A 21,899-nucleotide genomic window follows, 5' to 3' on the forward strand; every position below is an offset into this window, starting at 1 on the left:
ATAAGCCCTAACTAAGTGTTTCAGTTGGGATGACTTGTACTGCACACACACAAACACAGCATGATTTAGGGATACTCATAATGGCAAAATTAGAACATTTGTCTTTTAAAAAAAATCTTCTTTTTCTCTTCCATTGAAAAGTAATGCTCCCAACAGTTAGACTGACCATTCTGATCCTGTCCTTTTAAGTTTGTACAAATAACTTGTGTGTGTGTGTTAGGGTAAGGAGCAGAAGTTGAAAATGTTCAGTGACACCAATCTTTCTTTCATGAAAACAGTAATGAAAAATATTGTGTCTTCAGTGATCGCTGTTGTAGAAGTTGTTCAGTCTTTTGTTGTGTAAATTTAATCTACACATTCTATTCAGGGCTGGAGATGCATTTTTATATAAAATACTTAACTCAATCTAAATAGTAGTACTAAGCACAGGAAGGAAGTTATTTTCAAAGCATTCTATTAAGCAGCTTTCATCTGTAAGATTTGATTATCCTTGTTGTTATCTTCTGCTTGTATGCCCGCATTTGTTGTTCATAAAATAATCCCATTCTTTGAATTTAGCCTCATTGTTGTTTTTAAAGAAATAATGGATTATGACAAGCCTTTGCATGCTATGTAAATAAATAATAATTATAAAATCTGCAGCAAGCTGCAGGTTTCACCTTATAATAATGGTCAATTTAGGTTAAGAGTTTTTAATGTTAGTTTTTCAGTATTCAATGCCACTCTCTATTTTTCCATCTTCAGTATAACAAATTTTATGCTATATCAAAATTATTTTCTTTGAATTTAACATGTGAATTGAAAAATAGTCACATGTCTTTGTTGCTAAAGTAAGCCAGGAAATGACAAGGAGAAAAGGTTGAAATCACCAAGAGAGAAGCAGCTTGCAGGTTCAAAATGTTTGTGATTTCTTGCTGATTTCTGAAGACCTCTAATGAGTACTAGTGAACAGTACAGGTGCATCTGGTTTGAAATACAGCCACATGATTGCCATATTTTCTATTTTATTTCTGAACATGAATTTCTGAAAGAACTGCTGAAGCCCTAAGGTGTTTTATTTTCTTGAAATATTAGATGGTTTTGAGTGTTCTGTTGTGTTTTTTGTTTTTTAAAAAATGTATTTCACTTTCTCCAGAGGGAAATGCGAGGTAGTATCACCTTCAAGATTGTGCCAAGTTATCGCACCCAGTCTTCTTCATGTGAGGTAATGAATTTAATGAGTTACTCTCTTTCTTCTCAATCCTATAACCTAACTGCCTGCTGATGGCTGAATGTTATTGCTTTCTGGGAAATTGTTTCTGCCTGTGCTGTTAGATCACGCACACCAATTTTACAACAAAGATAACGGAACAGAGGAGTAGCGCTACCTACCTACTGTGTCGTCCTTCTCTCATATTCATTACATCAGCTCATTAATTGCTCCCTAATAGCCTATAATATGAAAAAGGACATATACTATTTCCTGCTTTATTTTAGGCATAATTGGGACGTTGGGTGGTAAAAAGCAGGCTTAAGTAAGTTTTTTAGTGCAGTGAATAAGATGGTATGTTCAGGAGGACTGTAAAGGCAAAATAAATTCAGAATGCATGGTCTGTTGTTTCTCAAGGAGTTGAAATGTTTAGACTACTATAGCAAATCACTGACAGAGACAGAAGGATGATACTAAAAGGAAACACAGGCTGTAGCAGCAGGGTTTTTTAAAATGTGAGAATTAAAGACAAGCTTTTAAATAGAAAAAGGGAAACATTTCGTATGTGGATGTTCTAGTAGAAACAAACCGATCTAGCCAACAGCCCAATATATTGCATCTAGTGAAAATATTAAACATCACAGAGGATAAATAAATTAGCAAAAAGATCAGTAAATTGTAAGCGCTTAGCAGGATTATCAATTAATGGGGGAAATTCCTGTTTGTTTATTAAAAAAAGGATAACCATGTGACCAAAGGGCAAGATACTCAATGAAGAGATAAAAGTTATATAGATAAATAGGAAAAGAATGTTGAAAATGAATATGTCACTGGGATGTATGATATATTTCATTTATGATATCCATTTAATCTACCAATTTAGCCAGAGGAAAGCAAAACCACCAGATGGCTAAAGAATCACTGATATCGGGGAAAATGGGAAAATAATTATTTTTATTTAATATATTAGGACAAATTTCTGTCTCTAGTACCTAGTGAGAAGTACAGTCATGAAACTTCTCACTTATGATAGAAATTAAGTAGATGTTTGGCTTTGTCAGGAGTAAGCAATGCTGTACCAATTTTATTTCATGGGATAACTTATTTCATGAGACAAGTAAATGTTCTAACATACATAGGGTAGATTTACAAAGTTTGTTCCTGTTGAAAATGCTGATTTTGGGGGGGTTAGAGTTATCTACCTAGCAGTAGTATGGCAGATCAAATGCCTTGTAAGAGTGAGAAGAAGAAAGAGAAGAAAGGAGAAGATTGCAGTTATGAGAATTGCAGTTATGAGAAAAGCCAGCCCTTTTCAAAATCACAGATAATTATTTCATGATTTTAATACAGTGGTACCTCAAGTTACGAATTTAATTTGTTCCAGAGGTCCGTTCTTAACCTGAAACTGTTCTTAACTAGTGGCGTGCTTTCGCTAATGGGGCCTCTTGCTCCTGCTGTGCCGCCGGCACACATTTTCCGTTCTCATCCTGAGGCAAAGTTCTCAACTCAAGGTAACACTTCCAGGTTAGCGGAGTTTTTAACCTGAAGCGTTTGTAACCTGAGGCATTTGTAACTCGAGGTACCACTGTACTTTATATCCTGAGCCCAAAGTTCCATATAATCACTGTTAGTTGTAAGAAGTAGAAATTCGCAGTGGCTTACGGTAACTTGGATTCTTTTTGCAATTCATAATTGTAATGAGGCATGGATAGAATGAACTTTTTTTTTGGAGGTGGGGGTTATCTAGCCAAAGTAAATGATGTATGTTCAAAAATATTAAAAGAAAACTATAATTAGGAATATAACACAGTTTGCAATACTTCCAATAAGTGGGAAGTGGTTAATGGATTTTGAACTGTACATTTAAAAAAAGATTTAAAAATTTAGGAATATCCTGATATTAGGCAAACTAGCAAGGAGATAAATTAGTGGCACATTGTGAGCCAAACAGCTTTCAGAAAATATTTAAATATAATTCTGTTTAAATTATTGTTGGGTTACCTCTTTTAAAAAAATTCTAGTTTCATAATCTTTAATTCTGCAATGCCTAAGTGTAAAACTATTTAAAACACTTTTTTCCAGGAAGTACATGTAACTTCTTAAACCAAAGAGCCTTCTACTCTCTTGTCTCCCATGCAAAATGTTTCTAATTGCTTGTTTGGGGTTTTGTACCTGTATAAAATATGCTTTGATAGATTTGTTTTGATTAAATTCATTTTAAGGAAGGATGTTTTTCCTACTTAGCAAACAAACTGGGAGAAATACTATGTAAGTGATGTCATACTTTAAAATACTGCATGCTCAATGTATCAGTTGTTCCTATGTGGATTTTGGTAGCATATTATAGATTGCCGATATACAGATACACAAAATTATCATCTTCCATTCTAAAATGGCAATTATTTAATTTTGAAGTAAATTGTATTTATTTCAGTAGTTGCCAGAAGCGCATATAAGCCATTATTCAGCATCCATGTAGATTACTTGTTTGTGTCAATAGCACAACATTTCACACTCATGTAAAAGGTAAGGAGAGACCCACCTTGCATTGGAGGCTTGCCATGCTACTGTTTCTCCATTTTAAAACCTTGACAAGTTGTACACTCCTGTTCAGGAGTCGTGCAGTTGATTCAGTGCACAGTCTCCAAACCTTTTGTTTTAGAAGGATAAGTAATACTTACAAAATGGCCTGAATTTTTTTTTTTAAAAAAAACTGTGTTGGCATCACAAGTCACATTACAAACTGTACTGAATAGCTGCCCATGACACTTCCATACCGCAGTCCCACAACAATCAGAGAAGCAATGAATATGCTAGCGGAGAACCCACATTTCCCCACACATAAATCCTACTCAGTGATACAAAGCACGACAATGTTGAGGGGATGTTGCCCTTCAAAACACTTAACATGGTTATAGACTATACCAAGATTGCTTTAATTCAGGAGGCGGTGAAATAGCTTCAACCTCTAATACTAACCCTCGGCATAAGATTATTTTTAAAGGATAGTTTGTATACAGTAGAATCTTATTTCTCTAAATGCATTCTGCAAATGATTAAGCACATACCTGTAGTCAAGCCCTGAAAACAAGTTACTATTTTTCTAGAACTCTCAGGATGTATTTTAGACTTTGATAATCGCTTTGAATTTTAAGAATTCTTTTTTTAGATGCTGCCTTGGTCAAAGCTCTCCTGCTCCTACAAAATAAAATAAAAAAGAGAAGATAACTTTACATTCATTTACATTAAAACAATACAATTGGAGGTTTTTGATCCATAGAAGTAAAATTAGATCTGTTATTGTGTTTCTTTTCATTTTGCTTTTTACTAGCCATTTTTTTTAGTAGTCTATCCTCACTTTGATTTTTCATTAAAAAACTCAACTTCTAGCATCTATAAAAAGCTCAATTTTCAAAATTTCAAAACACACGTTCTTGAAATGCATGTTTGAGTTCTTTGGAGAAGCTTTGCATTTTTAAAAAAGCACCAGGAAATTTGTGAAAACCTAATATGCAGGCTTTGGGTTGGAACCAAAGGTATGCCATCAGTTGGTGGAAAGTATCTTCCATGCATGGAAGAGCTGTTTCTGACTTAGCAGGAAAGCATTGTGTGAGAAAATAATCCCCAGATCCAGAGGAGTTTCTCCATGTGTACAAGTTTTTTTGTAGGACTTTGCACAAGCTTATTGCACAAGTTTTTTTGTAGGACTTTGCACAAGCTTATTATGATCTACTAGAATTTTTTATGCTACAGCTGGTATTTTAGTTATGCCCAGTTTCTTATACTGTAATGCAGTCTATGATACATTGTGCCTCTAGCTCTTGAGGAAAACTCAACATGGAACAGAACTAACAAATATTCTCCTCCTAGTTGCTGTAAGATACTCAAACATGGTGTTGAAATTTCATCCCCAGAAATATGTTGCTTAGACCTAATGGTTCAGACCTAATGGCAAACCATGGGTTGGCATTATGTGAACATAGTGATTCACTACTTCCCTTCTGGTTTGAGGTCAACCTTAATTTGCCATCGCATCTGAATTAACAAACTCTGGTTTGAGCATGTCCTACAAACCAGTATTATATTGCATCCCTTAACTTTGAGATAGGTTAAAATTTCTAACCTCAGGCTCCTCATCCGTTAAGCGCACATTGAAGGAATGCATAGACTGTTTGACTAATACATAATACATCAGATTATATTGCCCAGAGCTGGTGACCAACACGACATTCCCTTAATGCTGAAAGGTGGAACACACCTTTTAGTTCGTGAGGCATTGCTTGGGAGGCTTGTTCCTGAAAGGTCCATGTGTTCCTTCTTCTGCAAGTAGCAAAAGTAATTATCTGAAAATGAGACAATATATACAGAGGAAGTAAATTTAGCCAGAGAACAGCAATGCAAGTTTTACCTTCATATGAAAATCTGGCATGAAGTGAAAATTCCATGGATAAATGGAAATTTGATTTCATTATTTATAGCAGAACATTGGGAATTGTGCAGAAGTCAAATCCATGTTTCCTCCATTGGGTTCTGCAAGTTGTTTTGCAATTTCAGGTGTTCAGAACTGTAGCTATGTTAGGAACACCTTGCTTTTTAAACTGAGCTCAAATTTTGAGTTGGCCTTTGGTAACTGAGATACAAAGGCATAAAGCATAACAAATCAAAGGAACATTATAAACAAATTGTATGATTGGCTACAGGAGAATGTACAGCCATTAGTAAAATAGCAAAATCTGTTACTGAACTAGAGTTTGTTTGTTTGTTTGTTTGTTTGTTTAAAAAGGAGGTAGAACCAAAGGAGTCATGAAGACTTCATTATTGGCTGTTTGCACTTAATGTTTATTGTAAAACATTAATAATGTGTAAACACATTCTTGAGGTATAAATGCATTCCTGATTGCTACTGCAAATCTGTCGTCCCCTAATCTGAGGGTAGTTCATTTCTATGAAAGGAAATCTCCCACACGCTTCTGTTTGCTAGAGGGCTAAGAACTATTATGGAGGACACTTCACATTTTGCACAACTCTGCTCCTAATTGCTCAAGCATCTCCTCCACTGCAGAATCCAAAATGGGAGTAAACATGTTTTAAACTCCCCAGGCAGAAAAACTGTTTTTAGGGGTGATTTGGAGCAGGTAAGTAGCAGCTAGAGAAAAAAGAGACATTGCACATACTTTTGTAAACCAATAAATCTTAAATAAAAACATGCTGAAGGAAGGAAGGAAGGATTAAACACCACTCACATCACCTCTTCTCAAAATGTACAAACATCCCTTTTGCTGTTAGTATTTCCAGGGACAGCTAACAATTATACAAATATAGAAGAGCAATAAAATCTGTAAAATCCTAAAACAGCAAAGAAGAGCAGAGGAATAAAATCAACAAATCACAATTGCAGCATAAAACCAATTTAACCAGATTTTAGGGGGAAATTAAAAGAGTTTGCCCTGGACCCAAAACACAAAAGAATGAGTGCCAGGTGAACTTATCTGAAGATATGTAAGTTCCAAAGGTAGTGTATCACAAAGGTGATACCTTTTTTATTACAGCCAATAAGTCTTTCTCCCCAGTTGCCATCTACCTCACTTCAGAAGTTGCAGGCCCCTGGAAATTACCTTGGTTATATGGACAGGGCCCCTGGAAATTACCTTGGTTATATGGACAGGTTATGTCATCAGCCCTTCAGGTTCCAAGTATCTGAATGTAGATAAGCTTCTAAGAAATTCTGCCACTTCTGTAATCAATTGAAGCAGTTATTCTAATATTTAATTTGTCTACCATACTCCAGTTTTAATACTGTTTATAATACCATGCCTCTGGATTTGGAAATGAATTAAGGCACCCAATAATAAGCTTCTGCACAGACAGAGGACTCCCTTGGTACACAGAAGTATATTAAATTGTTGTTTAAGAAAGGGGGGCTCTTTAAAAAGCCGCAAGTGACCTGGCCAAAGACCAAGTGTGTTGAGTACTCAATCTTGAGTATGTTGAAAGTGTTGGAGGTCTGCTTTGTTGATTTTTTTCAAAAGAAAATGGAGGCATGGATTGTCTGCTAAAGCGCCTATTTCTTGCATCATCCTGTAGATGAGGATTAAGTAGGTGTATGCAGTGCTTTTTTTCTGGGGGTACTCATACCCCTAAACATTTTGTGAATCTAAGTTTGGTCTCATTGAGGGGCAGTATTTCAGTATGAGTAGGAAAATGAGAGTACCCCTAAACATTTTTTTAGGGGAAAAAGCACTGGGTGTACGTCATAGCTAAAAACCTCACACACTCATGCTATACAGCTTGGATGGGGAACTTGTGGTCCTATGATATTTGGCTGCAATCCATTAGCTCCAACTAGCATGGCCAGTGGTCAAGGCTAATATTCCAGCATCATCTAGAGCAGTCTTTCTCAACCATTGGGTCCCCAGATGTGGGGCTACAACCCCCATCATCCCTGACCACTGGTTCTGCTAACTAGGGATGATGGGAGCTGTAGTCCAACAACATCTGGGGACCCAAGGTTGAGAAAGGCCTATCTAGAGGCTCACTGTTTCACCATCCCTAGTATATGGGGGTGTTTCAGGCAATAAGAATGTAAAAAAAGGCAAATGGCTGCTTCCCCACACCTTTCCTACTCTCCAGAAAACTCTCCGCTTAGTGCTGATCATTATTTAATACATTTACATGCTACTCTTTAACTGAACTCCTTAGAGCCATTCACAACATGTCATCATGGATACCCCCCAAAACCATCCATTTATGGCCTAATAGGGAGGGAAGAGCTTGTAGTTCAAGGGCAGGCACTTGAAATTGCCTGTCTCCCTCTCTTTCTCCTTGGTGATAAATGGTATTGTGATGGGGGAAAGGATAAGCCAGCTGGGGGTAACAGTAGGCACCCGATATTGCAATATATAGCAGCAGATCCCTCAAAATCACTGTTGGCACCCCAGCCCCAAACTTGAGCACTTCAGCACAGTATAGCACAGAAGGTTAAGATTTCAGGAAGATGGAAATAAATAAATAACAGTACACTCTTTTTTCTCATGTCAACTTCCACAGCAAGTCCAAAATAGTCCTGCAAGGCTCCTGTTTCAGGCTGCCTGGAATTCTGAGCTTGGAGGATTAGTTTTAGAACCCGAAGGAACAATGCAGTATTTTGTTGAAGATCCTCACTTGTCTGAAAATACAAGCTGAGAGTTAGATATGAAAAAAGTATGGCCAAGAAGAGAAATTATACGCGCAAATCCCACTATCGACCCACTCGCTATGCAAAAATTCACAAATCCACAAGTAAAGAATTGTGCCCAAACCTCACTATAAACACCACAGATTCACATATCCGAACATCCAGAGTTTGCCCACTTCCTTATTTGCTTGCTTGCTTCAGCTTTGCTGGTTGGTAGCAGCTATGTTTAGGCAGAAACTATGAAGGGATTGAGGGTTCAAGATCAGATGAATCAGTGAGTAGGAGGGATCAGACAAATCAGTTTTTCCCTTCGTCTCTCTTTTGCTGATTGGCTGCAGCCATTTCAGGAAGAAAAAATAGAAAGGGGTGGGGGAGAAATTGGGAAAATCCCAGATTAGAAGTATTTGTATCAGAAATAATGGAAATCATGAACTCATTATGTGAACACTCGCCTGACGAGTGATTTTCACAGAAAATATTGTGCTCGGTAAGCAGGACCTGCGAGTATATGTTTAAAAGGCTATTAAAATCATAGGTTATATCCAATACTAATCTACTCAGAGTAGCACTGTTGAAATTAATGACCCAAAGTAATCATATTCATTAACTTTAGTGGATCTACTCTGAGCAGGACTAGCATTGGATACAACTTTATTTTGAAAATCATAGAGTCCAAACATTTTTCCTAAAAGGATGATCTTACAATATTTCCTAGAAGGCAAATGACTGGTGATTAGGTAGACTTCCCTAGGCAAAGAATACAAAATATGGGACCCACAACAATAAAGGCTGCTGCATCTCCTCATTGATAGCGCTTCTTGACTGAATCTACTCCTTCTCATATCAATAGATGAGTGAGCTCTTTTGAGGAAAATATGCAGCTGCCCCTGTTGTGTATGTGTGTGTGTGTTGGAACTACAATTCCCATCATCCCTGACCTCTGGTCCTGTTAGCTAGGGATGGTGGGAGTTGTAGTCCCCAAACATGCATATACATGCATTAATATTCTCAGATGCAGGCACATCTGTGTAAGCCAAAATGTATGAGGAAGCCATTCATGACCTCTGTTGTTTTGTAACACAAGAAGCTATTGACCCGTTGCAATCTAATATGGTGTTAGACATATTTTACTTATTGTTGGGAAAATTATTAAACCCAACTGAATATTTTCATCCTAAAATATCAGAGTCCTGTACTTTTGCCTCAGTCCTTTTTTCTATAATGTAAGTTATTTGTTTTACTATGGAAGTATTCAAAAAAAAGTTGAGTTTTCTTTTTTGACAAATTTGTCATGTATTATATGCCCCATCAGAAGTGTAAAGTCTTCTAAAGAGTGGTTGGGGAAACCCAACCAGATTGGTGGCATATTATTATTATTATTATTGTTGTTGTTGTTATTATTATTATTTACAATATCATACTATTCCATTTGTTTTTAAGCAAGCCATGTTACTTCATGTTGCCCTCCAGATGAACTGCAGACTATGAAAAGTCCAACAGAATTTACGGATTATTATTATAGGAGGAAGGCCTCCCCATATACACCAGAAAGATAATAGCAAGTTTTCTATTCAATTATGTCCCAAGATTTCAAAATACTATGAAAGAGAGGCCATTCCAAGTTACACACACACGTGTGTGTGTACATATATATATATATATATAGTATGTCCCACTTACATTTCAAGTTATAAAAAATAGACATTAATTTAGATTGTGTATTTAAAAAATATGAAAACACGCGACACTCCTGGTTTCCACATCATGCTAAGCCAATCCATGGTTTAGCACAGTGACGGCTAAACTTGGCCCTCCAGCTGTTTGGGGACTACAATTCCCATCATCCATGACCTCTTGTCCTGTTAGCTAGGGATGATGGGAGTTGTAGTCCCAAAACAGCTGGAGGACCAAGTTTGGCCATCACTGGTTTAGCATGAACTTCAGAAGAGGAGAGGGTAATAATTTTGCTCCTCTCCTGTTGTTTTGCTGAGCTAAGCCATGGCTTGATTCAGTGTGTCATCTGGATCTGGATGCATGGTTTCACTCTCCCAGACAAACCTCAAACTGTAAACCATGGGACAAAACCTTGGATAAAGCTTAACATTAGTCTAGAGAGAGCTAAACTACAACTAGGTTTAAACAATACCCAGAGCCAAACCATGGCTTAGTACAATATAGCATCTGGACCACCTGGGAGAAGCAAAGCAGCCACTTGGATCTCTTCCAGAGTTTGCACATAGCTGTGGTTTGGCTTTGTGTGATGTGGAAAGCAGACTGGGAAAGAAAAGGCAAAATCATTGGTCATAAGCCTGTGGATATAACTGTTGACATGAATATATCTGTGTTCTGCAGTAGTGTTGTGTGATAATGAACCTTGTGTCTTATTTCAGAGAGATTCCCCCTCTACATCCAGACAGTCCCCAGCTAATGGCCATAGCAGCATTAACAATTCTGTTTCGGTAAGACTTCTAGACAGAGAGTATTCAGATCTTGTTGGTGCTCATCTACCATTCCTGTTATGATTACATGTTCAGTAGAAAATTGTGTTCTGCTGATAAAATCAAGAATACTTAGAAGTCTAATTCCCCATTTGCTCTCATTCAAGGGTTTACAAGACAACATAATCTTCTCATTAAAATCCCTTTAATGAGTTACATTCAACTGTAATGTAAAAATTCACTCATCCCTGAAATATGCTTATCATTACCCTCATCCTGACTTGCTCAAAACTAAACAAAAAGACTAATTTCTATTTTCAACTTTTGAAGTGGTCTTTTGAAGCAAAATATTTGCACAGCAGGTATTTGGAGGGTTTTGGTTTTTTTAGACCTGGACATTTTTTATTTTTAAAGCTCTGTAGATTGCAGTATTGGTTTCCGCTATCTCAGTTAAGGAATTGGTGTGTCCTCTGCTGTTGTGGTATGTGCACATATTTTTGTGAAATATGAGCCTTGCCTGGATATGAAAAGCAAAAGGAACTGGCTTTAAACTGCATTTATAATCCCAAGCTATTAACATCACATCTTTAACACAAAGTACTTTCTTTTTAGTCATATGTTCAGGAAAAAAAGGTACTGTTAAACATAATGGCAGACACCGCTATTTTTTATCATTTGTTTTTCTCTGAACATATATGGTAAAACACTAGAAAGCACCTGTAGACAGATCTTCCTTGAGAAATACTTAGATAATTGTGCTGTTAACACATGTACTATAAGATGAGAAATGGTATCTGTTTCTGCGAACTTTCAATTAACATCAATATAGACAGTTCTATATGTTGTTTAAAATACTGCCATTGTAATTAGCTACAGGAATAATTTGGTTTATGTATAAACACTAAGATTTATATGAATTAGAAATCTATGTAGACATAACGGCTGGATACACAGTAGCTTTCAAATTGTAAAATTAATTTATTTATATAATTGTCCCAATAGGAATATAATTAGAATGTTAAGACTAAAAGAGGGGTCCTTCTTTGCTTACAGGTGCTTTTGTGTTGAAGATGATGAATTCTTATTGAAAGCACATTTTCTGTCTGCTTAATTTTTACCTGCTTTCTTCAGCTTGCTGCTAAACAGCCTGGATTTGACATTTTTTCCTATTAAATTGTTATTTCTGAAAGTAAATTTGTTGTTAATACTTGCAAATTAACTATTTGCTTTGATACTGTTGACTGCTTTCAAAGTAAAATGAAGTTTTCTTTTCCTGGGTTGGCTTTGTTCTGCAGGACTTGCCATCAACAACACAACCAAAAGGACGACAGGTGAATAGCTATTCTACGTGGAAGCTTTCCTAATTTAGCGCCTTTAGTTTGTAGCAATCGCTCCTTACCATCTCAACTGTGGTATTCCATGATGTGCTGACTTTAACTCTAAAAACTTTTCCCATTTTGTGTTTTACTCACCTAGCTGATTCACCATAGTTCCATTTTCCTGTGACCTGAAATATAGTTGTATATTTTTTTTAATTACAACTTTTATTATAATTTCTAATAGTAGCTAGATTCAGGACCATGTGATGTGTTGATGCCATCATTCTTCTAATGTTTCGTTTTCATTGCATCTTCATGGTTGTCGTTTGCTGCCCTGAAACTAATATTTATGCATTTATTATACATAACAGTTTTTCATGTGTGGTAGTTGTGCATTCTTGAGTATTTTGGTCTTAATACTGGATTTTCTTGAGTTTCATTATGCTGAGGAGGGGGTGATTAAGGGACAGTTCTTACAAGCTGGATTTTTTTATTTATGATTATTACACAGGTATCCTGGTAATATTTGGGAATACCTTTAGAATTTATTTATTTGCTTGCTTGCAGATTTATAAACTGCTTCACAACAAAAAGTTACTGAAGTGGTATACAATAAAATAATATAAAGTATTACAAACATCATGAACAAAGGGCAATAAAACCAGTTCTATAGTTACAGTTATCATTGCACAAAATGGTTGGGTCACATTTTATGAAAAGCCTTTTAAAACAAAACTCCCTTTAGTTAAATATAAAAACAGCTAGGTGTTTGTTTGATTTCAAATGGTAACTGATTCTAAAGAGCTGGAGCTGCAACACTAAAAGCCTAGTTTCTACTGCATACTAATCACACCTCTGGGGCATGTGATACTTTTAGCAGTGCTCTATCTGAAGAGTGTAGTTCCAAGGCAGGGATATATGGGGTGAGGCAAGTTGTTTAGGACTTTACATGTTAACAGCAAAACCTTGAACTGATCCCAATAGCATATTGGCAGCCAGTGCAGTACCGTGACAGAGGTTTATGTGGTGTAAACAGGGTGTCCCAGTCAGCAACCTAGCATCTATATGCTCCAACAACTGCAGATTCCAGACTAAGCTCAAGGGCAGCCCCACATAGAGCACCCTGTAGTAGTCCAGTCTTCTGGGTACCAGGACCATACCCACAGTGGCCAAGCTATCTCAGTCCAGGAATAGACATAGGATTTGAACTCCATTTATGTGTCCTCATTCAGCCTACTCACGGCATTCAAACACCAATCTAGACCCTGATTCAGATATTACAAAGAAGCAATTGTGTGTCGTCATATTTTTTTTGTCTGAATGTGCTTCAGTTTATATTTGCTTACCCTCAGCTTCATTTCCCATTTTAATGCTCATTCACCCAGTTTGAATAGATATCTGTTTGGAGTGCCTCACTGTTTGTTCTTACCACCCTGGACGAACTTGGCCACTTTGCTACTCACCTGTAACTCTACATCATGAAAAAGTTAAAAAAAGCACTGGCCCCAATATTGGGGGACCTCACATCCTGTCATTGTGAGAACTGTCATTTTTTTCTACTCTCTTCTTCCTGCTTGACTTGTTACTGTTCAGCCAGGTACCGATCCATTAAAAGACCTGTCCTCTCATCCCATGACTGACTGCTAAAAGTACTCAGATTCCGTTGATGACAAATTCCATCAAAAAGTTTTTTGAAAGTCCAAGTATTCAATATAGCCTAGATAAGTCCTTCCGTATGATTACTAAAACTCTCAAATAACTTTTAAGTTAGACAGAAGGTACCCTTGCAGACGCGATATTGGTCCTTTCCAATCCTCAAGTACAGAGGCTGATCTTGGAGGTGTTAACAGATTTTTGTTAGATCAGCTATTTCATGTTTGAGTTCTTTAGGAACTCCTAAAATGGATATCACCTGAAACCAGGGATTTGTCTGTTTTTAATTTGTCAATAAGACCCAGAATCGCATCTCTTGTCATCACTGTTTGGCACAGTTCCTCAAATTCCCTTTCTGAGAAAGTTAGTTCAGCTACAGGGATCTGTCCTACATCTTCCACAGTGAAAACAGATGGAAAGAATTCATTCAGCTTCTTCACAATTTCCTTTTCTTCCTGTTAATACATCTTTAACTTTCCTGTCTTCCAAAGGTCCAACTGCCTGTCTAGCAGGTGTCCTACTTCTAATGTCTTTTTTCCTTAAATGGTTGCTCTTAATGTTTTTAGTGATATGCTTCTCAAAAAATTTCTCTGCATCCTGTATTGTCTGCTTGCAATTCATTCCAAAACATCACTTGAACAACAAATTATTTCAAACTGACTCATCAATTTCAAAAATAGTAGCATCTTTATAAAAAAAAAATCCCAAGACTTGGGAAAATACAACCAAGAATTCCAGATTTTAAATTAGTATATATATTTAATACAATAGATCTTTTCCTCCTCTCAGTAGACCCCTGGCCATCTGACAGCAAAATTAGGCATTCCTTCTATGATTCTGTCCTTCTGGTCTACAGCTATCATGACTCCTGAAGGCTATTGGGGAGCCTAGACAAGGAATCGTTGAAACAGGGCTTTATAGACTGGCCTTCTGTCAGTTGCTTGAGGTTTTCAGTAGGGGTGGGATCTGCCGTGGGGTCCCAGTCTTCTTCCTCCAGGGTCTGGGTCAAATGGAATCTTAACATACATAAAAATGAAAGATTTAGAGCACAGGAAGCTTCCTATAGATATGCCCCTAGTAATATAGCTTGTGTTCAGCACATAGTAAAGATGCACTGTGTACATGATTATTCTTCATCTTCTGAATTAAAGTTTTTGTTAGTTAAGGTAATGTCCATTAAGTTATACATATTTCTATTTCATATTCTGAGTAACTAATAACAATATTTTAATGCAAACAAAGAGGTGACGTAGAATTTCAAAGTTTCAATGGAATGTTCAAGCACTCCAATTAAAGGCTTCATCAAAATCATCACCACAGTTCTTTCCAGCTTTTTCTGTTTTGTTTTCAGCCGTCATTCTTATGTCTAATACTGGTATCTTCCTAAGCCTGGATGCAAACAGCATGTGATAGTTAGATTATAGAGTAACATTTCACCTATCAGTTCTAACCATATTAACATCACATTGTCTTCACAAACTCCTGTTTTATAGATATATGTAAGAGCACAATTTGAATATGACCCAGCAAAGGATGACCTCATTCCCTGCAAAGAAGCTGGTATCAGATTTAGAGTTGGTGATATTATCCAGATTATTAGCAAAGATGATCACAATTGGTGGCAGGGTAAACTGGAGAATTCAAAAAATGGAACTGCAGGCCTCATTCCTTCTCCTGAGCTTCAGGAATGGTATGTTTTGAATTTTATAAAATTAATATGTCTGTAATTTAAAATAAATTGGTCTGTCAAAATGTGCCTACTATTTGAAACATTTGTTCCCTTTTTCTGGCAAAAGTATTTGATTTAGTCATTTAAATTGGTCATTCAGTCTAGCACTCAAACACACATACACTGTTATAGCAAGAACATGCACATATACCCTGAGACTACTCCTGGGAGAGGTAAGTGGTGGTAACACTACAGTGATAAGATCAGTCCCTGTGGAACTTATTCAGGCAGCCTCTTTGTGAAAAAGAAAAGAAAAATTGGTCTTACCTGAAGTGTAGTTTTGGGAGTGGAGCGTCGTTTCCAACAGAATGGATGTTCACTATGTCTCACAACAAGGTGAACACCCATTCCATTGGATATGACGCCCCACAAACTAAAATATGCCTTCCATAATCATTTCTATCAACAATTCAGTGAAGACGCAGATGAGTGCTGCCATGATGTTTTCTCATTGATATTTTGAACAAGTGCTGTGGACAATCCATGAGAAATTTATGGTTGAACATGGTGTTGCATTTGCCCTTCCTTGGCTAGACTGCCAGGTCTACTAAACCAAACAAATTGTTTGGGGAGAGTTGTGTGATTCAGCAACCATTCCCCCCCCCATCTTTAAAATAGTGAGATTAGACACTAGATAGTAGCTATATAAATTGTCTGCTTATACACTAGCCTTCAGAGGGCTTTCATCACTGCTGTCTTCTGAGGCAGCAGCAGCTTTCTCTAATTTAAAAATGTATTGGTAATCCCATTCAACAACCTGCTCTTCCTCTTAGTGTAAATGGTTGCTAACATTTCCCCATACACCATGTTGGCATCGGACAAATAAGATAAGAGGATACTTTCAGTGCCTCTGTTTGGATACTATCATATAGTAGCAGTGTCCAGATCAAATTGAAGACAATGTTGTTTTTCTACAAAATGCCTTGCAAAACAAGTCCATAACAAACTGCAGTTAGTTCACATAAGTGACCAACCACAGAGGGCAACAACCAACCCCTTGCCTATGCAGAAGAGCTCCACCAGATGGCATGGCATTTGTTTCACTCCCATGGCATGACCTTCAAATGATATCTGTGTTGTGCTTAGTTTGATTTGGCCTGAATCTTATGCTGCTTGCCCTCAGTTGCCTTTCCTGCTGCTTTAAGTTTCTTAGCAATTCAGTTACCAAGGAGTAGCACCTTACAAAAGTGTGAGATGAGAATGCCTAGCTGCCACAGCATTGTAGCCAGACTCAACTTTTGATTTCATATATTAACCATTCTGTCACCAGAGTGACCTTTGGTGTCAATGGATAAATCCTCCAAATAATTCTGTAAGCCAAAGGATCCATCAGCTTCTGGAGAAGTACTGCAGAGAGCATGAACTGAGACCACTCAGGCCTACATAAGGTTGTGGTCAATTCATGACAATGTATGTTGTAATACATTATTACAACAATACCCTCATACCCTGGCTACCTAAATCTAAATCTAGGACGCTGTTGTGTCCGACTCTTCATGACCCTATGGAGCAGAGCACAGCAGGCACTTCTGTCTTCCACTGCCTCCCGCTACAGAACACTTAATCAAGAGTGTATCCTGCCTTCTGTGTGTGGTTTCTAATTAATTAATTAAACTTACACCCTAGTCTTCCTCTGAGGAGCTCAGAGCAACTTATATATGGTTCTGAGTCAGCACTCCACTAAGGCAGCTTCCAAGATCATACTTGTTAGACTTCAGTAGCAGAAATGCCTCATATAATCTTAGGCCATTATCTGGGTTTGTAACACATCAGCATAGCCAAATGATTGTCATAGCAGCCGTGAAGTTCCTGCTAAAGGCTTGATAATAGCAAACCTGAAGACCAGGTCTGTAATTAGGAAGTCTCTAAGATAAAATCTCAGTCTCAGCCTTATCCTATATGTGGATATAGTCTGTACTGGTTATCTACTAAAAGGAAGGCTACCACTGTAGAGATCAGAGATCTACTCCATACCCAAATTGTGGCTGACGTTGCACTAAATGACCAGGTGGAACAAACTGGACCACTATGGATTAAGCAGCAGTCCATTCGGGTTTTGGTAATGCGAATGAAATCAAGGCCTTACTTTGTGTTTAGACTATGAAGGTCATGTAATTTAAGTTTGGTTTACAGATCACCCTGCTATTGGAGGATTGTATTCATGAGAGTTGCCCCAGGAGCTCCCTCCTGTCATCAGTCATGACAGTCAGTAGCCATGGCAGGATGAGAGGCTTTGAGAAACTGGAGTACCTTCTGCCATGCCCTGTGCTGTGACAGATGAAAAGAGCCACAGCTGTCAAAGTGCTGCTTCGCCCCTGCCTTAGCTCCTCTCAGCAGCTGCAGCTATCTTTTAAAGCAGCAGTAACCCATTTGACTCCGTGGTGGGTGCTGGTGTGGTAAACAAGGAATTGGTGCTTTGAAAAGGGTCATCAAAAATTCCAATGTGAAAGCTGGGAAATGAATTTTAATCTGTCCTGCAAAAAAAAAAATGGTGGGGGAGATTATGTTAAAGATAAATATTAACATTGCTTCATTTAAAAAGTAATCTTTAGTAACAAGCTGATAGTTTTTTCCTCTTCACCTACAAGGCGAGTGGCTTGTATTGCTATGGAGAAGACTAAACAAGAGCAGCAGGCAAGCTGTACTTGGTTTGGAAAGAAAAAGAAGCAATACAAAGACAAATACTTAGCAAAGCACAATGCAGGTGAGAAAAACATAATGCCCATAAAGCCGTATTTAACATTGCTGCATTGTTCATTATCAAGTAAAATTTTAATTTCACCAATGCCTCTCAGTGGAAACATTTAACTTAAAAAATCCAGATATTGAAGCGTAAGAAAGCATAAGCGCTTAACAGATACTGGTGAATAAACAATATATGGGAAAAGCAATGGTTAGCATAAGTTGAATATGGAAAATGTGCTGATGCATCTGGGGCAAGATCTGCATCTTGGAGACAGTGTTAGGTAATCTGAGTTGTTGTACAAGAATGTTTTTGCAGCTGTACAGAATTTGCATATGCAGTTGAACTTCCAGGAAAATACAGTGCTCTTAAGAAATAAAACAGTTTTAATAAGTTTAACATTATGCATATCTTTTGAGAGTTAGTGTAATTTATTACATTTGACGCTTCTCACATCTGAGGAAGTCTCAAAGTGAATTAGCAAAAAGAAAGACTGGGTACATCATGGATTTCATTACAATGGAACTGAAAATTATGCATATTTTAATATACTGTATGTTTGCATTTGGGGGGTTATATTTTAAGTTTGTGTGTTAAGACATTTCAATCTAATGTGACTGAGGGCACTGTATTTCTGATGAAGATGTATTGTGGTACTCTGACACTCAGACAATTAAGCATTATAGGGCACTTCCAAATTCTGGAACTTGCTTAAATATACAATTTGTTGTATATTTTTCATTCCTTTACTATAGTTGAGGGAAGGGATTTTTGTTTTTAAGGAGTTTGGGAAAGGGCTATAGAAGAAAGGGTGGGAAATTTGGGACAACCTAGGTACAGTTGCTGTTGTGGGGCAGGGGAGGAGAGGAGCAATGAACATGACTGAGGAGTTTCGATATCTTGAATGTGACAGTTCCAAGTTCTCACCAAATTTGGAAATATTTCACCAGAACTGTGCACACATTTTGAGACACACCCCCCCAGACTCTACATTTGGGGGCTATTCTCTAAAATATATTATATGATTGCAGCAGTGAAAATTCCTGTAAATCCTTCCCCCTTGCTTTTCATGCTAACATGGACACCTCCCACTTTGTCCTTCAGTGTCTTATGCAGAGTTGGAAATAGTATCTAAGCATTAGATACAATGTATTGTGAGTGGGCATCCATTGGTGCAACAGAACGGATATTTTTTATAGTCAAGCTACACATAGCTACACTGACAAATAGAAAAGGACAGTGCAAATATTCATAAGCGTTGCTTATATATTAAAGACAAAAGTTCCTTTCATATTTATTAGCATAATTATTTCTATTCTATATGTTTTGCTCCAAGCTCCTAAAATTAGGACTGTGCCTGTTTGTTTGTTTGTTTGTTTGATTGTTTGTTTGTTTTAAAAATATTTAAGTTTTTTACAAAAACAAGTTGAAGATTAACAGTAATAGTCAATGTGTGAAAATATAGTCTGCATACATATTCCAGTGTGTGGTGATAAGCTCCTGTGTATAACATCAAATCTTCATATGAGACCACAAGCAGTTCCCCCATGGCCTGCAAACTCATGTCACCTGAATGATAGATTGAAATCTACTGTGAATGTTTTTCTGAAGTGGATTTTCCCACACAATACTCTGTACTATTCTGCTGTGTTAGTTACCAATATAAAGCGCAATAATGTACTTCAAAATGGACCATTACCTAGTTGAATCTGTTTTGTGAAAAAACTGTTACAATACAATCAGAGGCAGTGAATTCAGTGAGACTTCCTTCTAAATGATCTTAGGATTAGTGCATTTTAATTTGGACCATCTAATGCAGAAATCACCATGTTGCAAAGCATGCTCATTAAAATGTGGAATTTGTCAAAGTATGGGCAGGCAATTTGGAAATTGCTTCATATTGCCGGTGGGGTGCATTTCCTTGCATAGAGTCTTATGAAAAACTCAAATGTGTTTAAGGTAACAGGAATAAAATTCAAACAGTAAATGTTTCAAATTGGAAAGGCCTAATCTATCTGAGGTAAACGGTGTTAAGTCCGATTGATTTCAGCAGAGAGATTTAAGCATGTGCTTAACTCACCCTCTGAAATGAATGGGATTTAACAGTACTTCATTTGAACTACCGTACTTCATGCCCCCAGTTCTCCTAATATTCTAGGTTTGGTGGGGATTGGTCCATTCATAATTTATGGAATCTAGGAGGAGTCTAGTATTTATTATGATGATGAGTCACAATAAATTGTAGGTAGTTGTACATGTATTTTAAATCTGAGGCAATAACAAGTAAGTGCATAGGCAAAAATGGAGTCACATAACTTGGATACCTGATTTGTGTGTCATTATCTTCTTGCCTGTTTCTTGTGCTTTGGGTGAATAAGTGGTCCTGTCCCTACTACAGTCTCTTATCAAAGAGAATTTGAAACTGATGGCTGATGGCAGAAACTTTCTGGGTGTCAGACACCAATCCCCCCAAATAAATCCAGAGTTCTTTGTGCTTCACTGCTACCATAGAGATTGTCAGGACCCCTCAATATGTGTGTTTTTAATATATTTGGGTTTTTTAAAAAATGCTATAGAATCTGTAGTGTACAGACCAGTTGCTAAAACTATCTCTACAACCCTTCCTCCCTTAATTCTTTCACGCCCCATTGTTCCACCTTTTCCTTTCAATTACTCAACCTTTGCACATGCGCAACATCTCATTCTCAGTACTGATGGGGAGGCATGTTGCTGCCTTGTTAGTAATGTGTTTTTTAATTTTAAAAAAATACAACTTATAAATGGTGTCCTCCAAACAAACCAGATGGCTAGACACATACTTCACAAGGAAAGGAAAGCTCTTTAAAATCAGTTCCGAAATTCAAACTGGTTATTTTTCTCCTCCCTTTGAGTTGTATCCAATGGTGCATTTCCACAATTAGAAGGAATCATTCCTTTTGCAGAAGCATCTTTGATATAGTGGAGACCTCCACTGGCAGAAGAGAAGAGGGAATTATCATTTTAAGTCTGTGAAGCGGATTTAAGCATTCAGGGAGAAAGGGCATTCCATCCTACAAAAAATGGGGAGGAAATAGTCCTCTAGATCAAACTGTTCCCTGAATGGAAGGACACCATGGAATTCAACCCTGTATTTATAGTGTATAGGCAGTATTTCCTACCTTCTCTCCTATTTCTGCTATCTCCTATTTCCTACCTTCTCTCCTATTTCTGCTGTCTTCCTTTTTATCCTAGTTATTTTAGAAATTCTGGCCACGAGGCTCATTCTTGCCCATCAATATCTACAGCTAATTTGAAGTGCAGGTTATTACTTCTAAGTTTTATTTTAAAATTATAAAGTAAGAGTGGAGTCTAGTGCTCTGTGAGTGGACTTGCAATTGCGCACAGAAGCATTGGATAAAACCCTGAATTTATAACGGCCAAGTGTTGTGGGTTTCTTTTCTCTAAACACCAGACCATAGGCATATTCAATTATTCGTCTGGTAATGCCAATGACAGCAACTTACAGGACAGAGCCAAGCTTTTATAAAACATGCTTATCATTTAACGTGATTTATTTGCCTTGTGTTTAGACTATTGCATGGTGAAGTTTATTTTGTGCATATACTTTTATTTTACTAATATATTATGAGCCATATTTCAATGACCCCTGTACATTTTTCATGCTGTCTTAATCCCAATGGCCTCTGTGCATGTAAGTAACCTGTCAAGTGACAA

At 37.2% G+C, this 21,899-nt stretch overlaps 1 protein-coding gene across 11 annotated transcripts in view; it reads left to right on the forward strand.

The window, feature by feature from the left end:
- The window catches only part of CASK (calcium/calmodulin dependent serine protein kinase), a 127,240-nt gene that overhangs the window by 92,852 nt on the left and 12,489 nt on the right, over positions 1–21,899 (forward strand). For 3 of the 11 annotated variants that reach the window (XM_028727343.2, XM_028727342.2, XM_028727344.2), the window contains 6 exons: positions 1,136–1,204; positions 3,434–3,457; positions 10,754–10,822; positions 12,097–12,132; positions 15,267–15,463; positions 18,091–18,206. In XM_028727343.2, coding sequence (XP_028583176.1) covers positions 1,136–1,204; positions 3,434–3,457; positions 10,754–10,822; positions 12,097–12,132; positions 15,267–15,463; positions 18,091–18,206 — 511 coding nt within the window. The remainder of the gene's footprint in view (positions 1–1,135; positions 1,205–3,433; positions 3,458–10,753; positions 10,823–12,096; positions 12,133–15,266; positions 15,464–18,090; positions 18,207–21,899) is intronic. The other 8 variants (XM_028727346.2, XM_028727348.2, XM_077927378.1 and 5 more) reach the window with 5 other exon arrangements.

The sequence above is a fragment of the Podarcis muralis genome, chromosome 4 (genome assembly GCF_964188315.1).
Source record: "Podarcis muralis chromosome 4, rPodMur119.hap1.1, whole genome shotgun sequence".
Taxonomy (NCBI): domain Eukaryota; kingdom Metazoa; phylum Chordata; class Lepidosauria; order Squamata; family Lacertidae; genus Podarcis; species Podarcis muralis.